Raw genomic sequence first — 4,646 nt, forward strand, 5'->3', positions numbered from 1 at the left:
TTCTTTCTAAATAACAACATCACATTTTGTTGTCCTCAGCTGGATTGGCTCAGAGATCCTCAGCTAAAGGGTTGCAGGTCTATTCTGAGAAAGAAAAAAATAGCTGCAACTAAAAGTGCAACTAAGCATTAAATAGTCTTGTAAGAAGGAGAAAGCACTTTCCATGTCTTGTTGTTGATGTGAGCTGCTCAAAGGTCAAATTCCTCTGTCATGAAACTATATAATTATTCTAATAGGATTAATATTCAATGCTGTTTTACATGATATTTTACTTTTAATTATTATTATTAATGGATTATATAAAATTGTGAATTTATTTTGTCCGTATTCGTCTCATTTGAACTCTTATAAAATCTAATTTTAGAAATGTCAGAGTTCAGCCTTGTTGTCAGTATAACGCAGTAAGGGACGCGTGCGTAAGGAGCGCAGCTGTCCTTCAGGAAAGGAGGAACTATTTAAACGTGCGCACAATCCTCTCGTCTGCAAATGTTTTAGAGAAACAACATTATTCATTAAAAGGATTGATGCAAGTGTTCTGTTACTAATAAAAAACGCTTAGACGACGAATAAGTTCACCGTAGAAATAAGAGAAATATAAAATGACTAGCAGGTGAGTCGTGCCGATTTCACATTTACAACGATTTTTTTCCTCAAGCAAGTCAAAAAGAAATTGCCTTTGTAGAGATGGGTCCGGTTGTATCTTTCAACGAGTATTTGACACGTCGCTTTAGGTCAAAGTTGTTTATCCGGAGACTTTGGGAAGGATATTCTAAAGCGAATATATTTCATGCTCAGTTGCGTCTTCCAAATTCCTAGCGCGCTTGCGCAAGACAGGCAAGGCATTCTGGGATGTGTAGTTTTTGTCATTGAGAACTTCAGGGATAAGCTTGATACTAAAAAAAACAAAACGATGTATGTTATTAGAAACAATAATATTATTATTGCCATTATAATACATCCGTATATGAATGACAACTATAAAACACAGCAAATACAGAGTCCTTACAGAAAAGCAATGCCACACAAATAGTGACTAATTTGCACTAATGTTGTTTTTTGATGTCTTTCAAGCTGAAAATTGATATGCTGTGGCCACAATGTCAAAAAAAGAAGATTCGAGAGGAAAGAAAGGGTACGTATTGTTTTCACTCTCTTATATGCTGCACATGAGCATGATTATAACATTATGTATTCATCTTTCTACTGTTCTCACCAAACTGAACTTTACGCAGAGGTCCCTTTGACATGCCTGCCTATTGTTTATTCCCCAGAGTACAACATCACCTTCATGGGTCTGGAAAAGCTACATCCCTTTGATGCTGGCAAATGGGGAAAGGTCATTCGCTTCTTGAACGGTGTGCAGCAGCACTGCAGGTGCAGTTTGCCATACAGGCACTCTGCCCAGTGTGTAAGGTGATCTATGAAATACAATACAAATGAATGAAGGAATCAAAGAGCTGTACAGGAATGGAGGGTGGTGGGTTGGTTGGTGGGTGGGTGGGTGGGGTATGGGGCATAGGTGGAGGGATGTAGAGAAGGATAGAGAGAGGAGCAATCAGTGAGGCAGAGATAATGAGGGAAGCTGAACTCCCTTCGGGAACAGGAGCAAGAGGATGTTGGCTTCTCAGCTGCTGCTGCAAGGTCAGGGGCAAAGTGTAACTCTGGCAGCTTCAGATAAGCTAGTCAGCGGTGCAAGCTCTTTTTCCTCATTAGTTCACTTAACGGTACAGATTGTCTACAGTTCATCGAAAATTTGCTGAGCTTCCACGGCTCACCATGTATTTTTATTCAACTGTCAGATATTCACGTTCACATTCATTGTTGCTTTCATATGATACATTGATTTGTTTCCAGAGGAACAGTTCATCACCGATGAGGTCATTGCTCTAGCCCGGGAGGCCAGCGAGGTGGATCTTCTTGTGGTTCACACTGCGTGTTACCTGAACAGACTCAAGGTAGAGATGCAGTGTCTGCTGTGCCCATGCACTGTGTTATCACTTATTTTCCTGGCACCCATAATTCCATATACTGATGGCAAAAGGTTACTATAAGCAATACAAATAGTCAATTATAAAAGCAGCATTCTGATTTTCTGATTGGTTTGTACTTTACCTCAAACTGGCTTGCAATAAACTGCAAATGTACTTACTGTAGACCTTCAATGAGATCAATGCCAAAAGAAGAATCAATTTGAATCTATAATTGCCCCATTGTGACTGTAAAGTAGGACATTTCCTACTTTATCAAAAAGACATCTAGACTTCTCATTTCATCTCACCAGCAATGAGCCAGTGACCCACAGAGGAAGTGTACAATAGCAAATTGCACTGGATTACTCAGAGAAGGCCTTTATTTCAATCCAAATCAATCAGTTCACAGTCTTCTGCAAAGATTGCAGTCTTCCAAGAGGCTCTAACACACCCATTAGTCAGCTGCCCCATCGTGCAGCCTGCACAGTCAGGACAGTTTAAAGGAGCAGTTCACACATAAATTAAAATCCTGTCATTATTTACTCATCCTGGTGTTTTTCCAGAACCGTGAGCTGTATAATCAACTCTACCAAAAACTGCTCTGTGAAGTACAAATACCGAAGTAAATTAAATTGTTTCTTGTGTAGAACTCTTATAACATCAATGTATGAAATGATTTTAAAATTATATAAACTAAAATATGTAAGTCATAGACTTACGATGAAAGAGCATCAAAAAGTCGTAAGTCCTATTGAATGATTAATTTTGATTCATGAACAAATGACTCTGTGAGCCAATGATTTTATTGGCTCATACAGTCATTTGTTCATAAATCAAATTACACTAGTTATACTGTATGTTTTTGAGCCACTAAAAAGGGCCAACTCATTTATTTGTGAATCAGATTATGCTGTTTCTTTTGATTCACTGAAAAGTATCGCTTTAAAAGAGTAATTTTTTTGTGAATTGAGCCTCATGCTGTGATTCACTAAAAAGAACCAACTCGGAAGAGTTATGGGGCCGTGAATCGGACTACACTGATTATGCTGTGCTTTGATTCACTAAAGAAGGAGTCATTTGTTTGTGAAATCTACAACAGTTGAACTGTCTGTCACGGTGTATGACTGATTGCACAGACATTATTGGAAGAGAGCTGAACTGGAGGATGCCATCACTAAATCATCAATGAAATGACTTTAGCTGGAAAAATGACTTTATTATTGTTCTCTTGCATTATTGACAAACTATTTTCCTGTTTGACACTGTAAAACTGCTTTGACGCAATCAGTATTGTATAAAGCTCTATATAAATAAAATAAAGGTGACTGTGTGTGAGCCATGAGGACTAAAGAAAAATCTGCTCTTTTGCTGTTTTTTTTATCGTATCAAATTCAGTTGACTTGTTTTTGCGTTGGTGCCGTTTATTCAGTACACTCATGGCCAAAAGTTTTGGCAGTGACATAAATTTTGTGTTTTGCAAAGTTTGCTGCTTCAGCTGTTGTGGTGTTCATTCACATTGTTTCTAGATTATTGTGTAGAGTGATTTGATGCATTTCATTGGCCAGAAAATTTACTTTTCACAAAAAAACAAATTTCACGTTTTTTTGATCCTGACACAAAATTACCAGCTAACATTAACTGACTAATATCAGCAGCACATGTGAAAGTGTAAATGACTACTAGTCAGGTAAAATCACTATCATACTAATTAGATTGTAAGAGCAGACTGATTGCTATAAAAGGAGGGAAGAAGCGCTTCCAATCATTGTGTTCTTGTTAGCAATGGCTACCTCCAAAGAAACACGTGCAGCCATCATCGCTTTGCATCAAAATGGCCTCACATGCAAGGAAATTGTTACAAAGAATATTGCACCTGAAAGAACCATTTCTTCATCTAGAACTTCAAGGAGAGAGGTTAGACTGCAGTGAAGAAGCCTTCAGGACGTCCCAGAGTGTCCAGCAAGTGCCAGGACCGTCTCCTCCTGGAATCGTGTCACCAGCAGAGCAGAGCTTGCTCAGGAATGGCAGCAGGTTGGTGTGAGAGCATCTGCACGCACAGTGAGGCCAAGACTATTGGACAATGGCCTGGTGTCAAGAAGGTCAGCAAAGAAGCCACTTCTCTCCAAGAAAAACGTCAAGGACAGACTGAAATTCTGCAGGAATACAAGGATTGGACAGCAGAAGACTGGTGCAAAGTTATTTTATCTGATGAAGCTCCCTTCCGACTGTTTGGGACACCTGGAAAATCGATTGTTCGGAGAAGAAAAGGTGAACGCTACCATGAGTCCTGTGTTGTGTCAACAGTGAAGCATCCTGAGACCATCTATGTGTGGGGTTGCTTTTCAACCAAGGGAGTGGGCTCTCTCATAATTCTGCCCAAAAACACTGCCAGGAATAAATAATGGTATCGAAACATCCTGCAAGAACAACTTCTTCCAATGATCCATGAGCAATTTGGTGATGATCCGTGCATTTTCCAGCATGATGGAGCACCATGTCACAAAGCAAGAGTGATAAAGAAGTGCCTCGAAGATCATTACATTGAAATTTTGGATCCGTGGTCAGGCACAAAAGGCGAGCAGAAGCCCACAAATTGTGATCAACTCTGAGAACTTATAAGGCAAGAATAGATCGCCATCAGTCAGGATGTCAGGATTAAGCTAATATCCAGCATGC

At 39.4% G+C, this 4,646-nt stretch overlaps 1 protein-coding gene across 3 annotated transcripts in view; it reads left to right on the top strand.

Annotated features, from left to right (window-relative positions):
• Nucleotides 1–444: 444 nt before the first annotated feature.
• Nucleotides 445–4,646, top strand: part of hdac11 (histone deacetylase 11) — a 29,857-nt gene continuing 25,655 nt past the window's right edge. For 2 of the 3 annotated variants that reach the window (XM_016232632.1, XM_016232633.1), the window contains exons 1-4: nt 445–610; nt 1,072–1,132; nt 1,207–1,355; nt 1,855–1,955. In XM_016232632.1, the coding sequence (XP_016088118.1) occupies nt 1,098–1,132; nt 1,207–1,355; nt 1,855–1,955 (285 nt within the window). In that variant the 5' untranslated portion in view covers nt 445–610; nt 1,072–1,097. The remainder of the gene's footprint in view (nt 611–1,071; nt 1,133–1,206; nt 1,356–1,854; nt 1,956–4,646) is intronic. The other variant, XM_016232634.1, reaches the window with a different exon arrangement.

Source organism: Sinocyclocheilus grahami, unplaced genomic scaffold, assembly GCF_001515645.1.
Source record: "Sinocyclocheilus grahami isolate Dianchi unplaced genomic scaffold, SAMN03320097.WGS_v1.1 scaffold415.1, whole genome shotgun sequence".
NCBI classification, from domain to species: domain Eukaryota; kingdom Metazoa; phylum Chordata; class Actinopteri; order Cypriniformes; family Cyprinidae; genus Sinocyclocheilus; species Sinocyclocheilus grahami.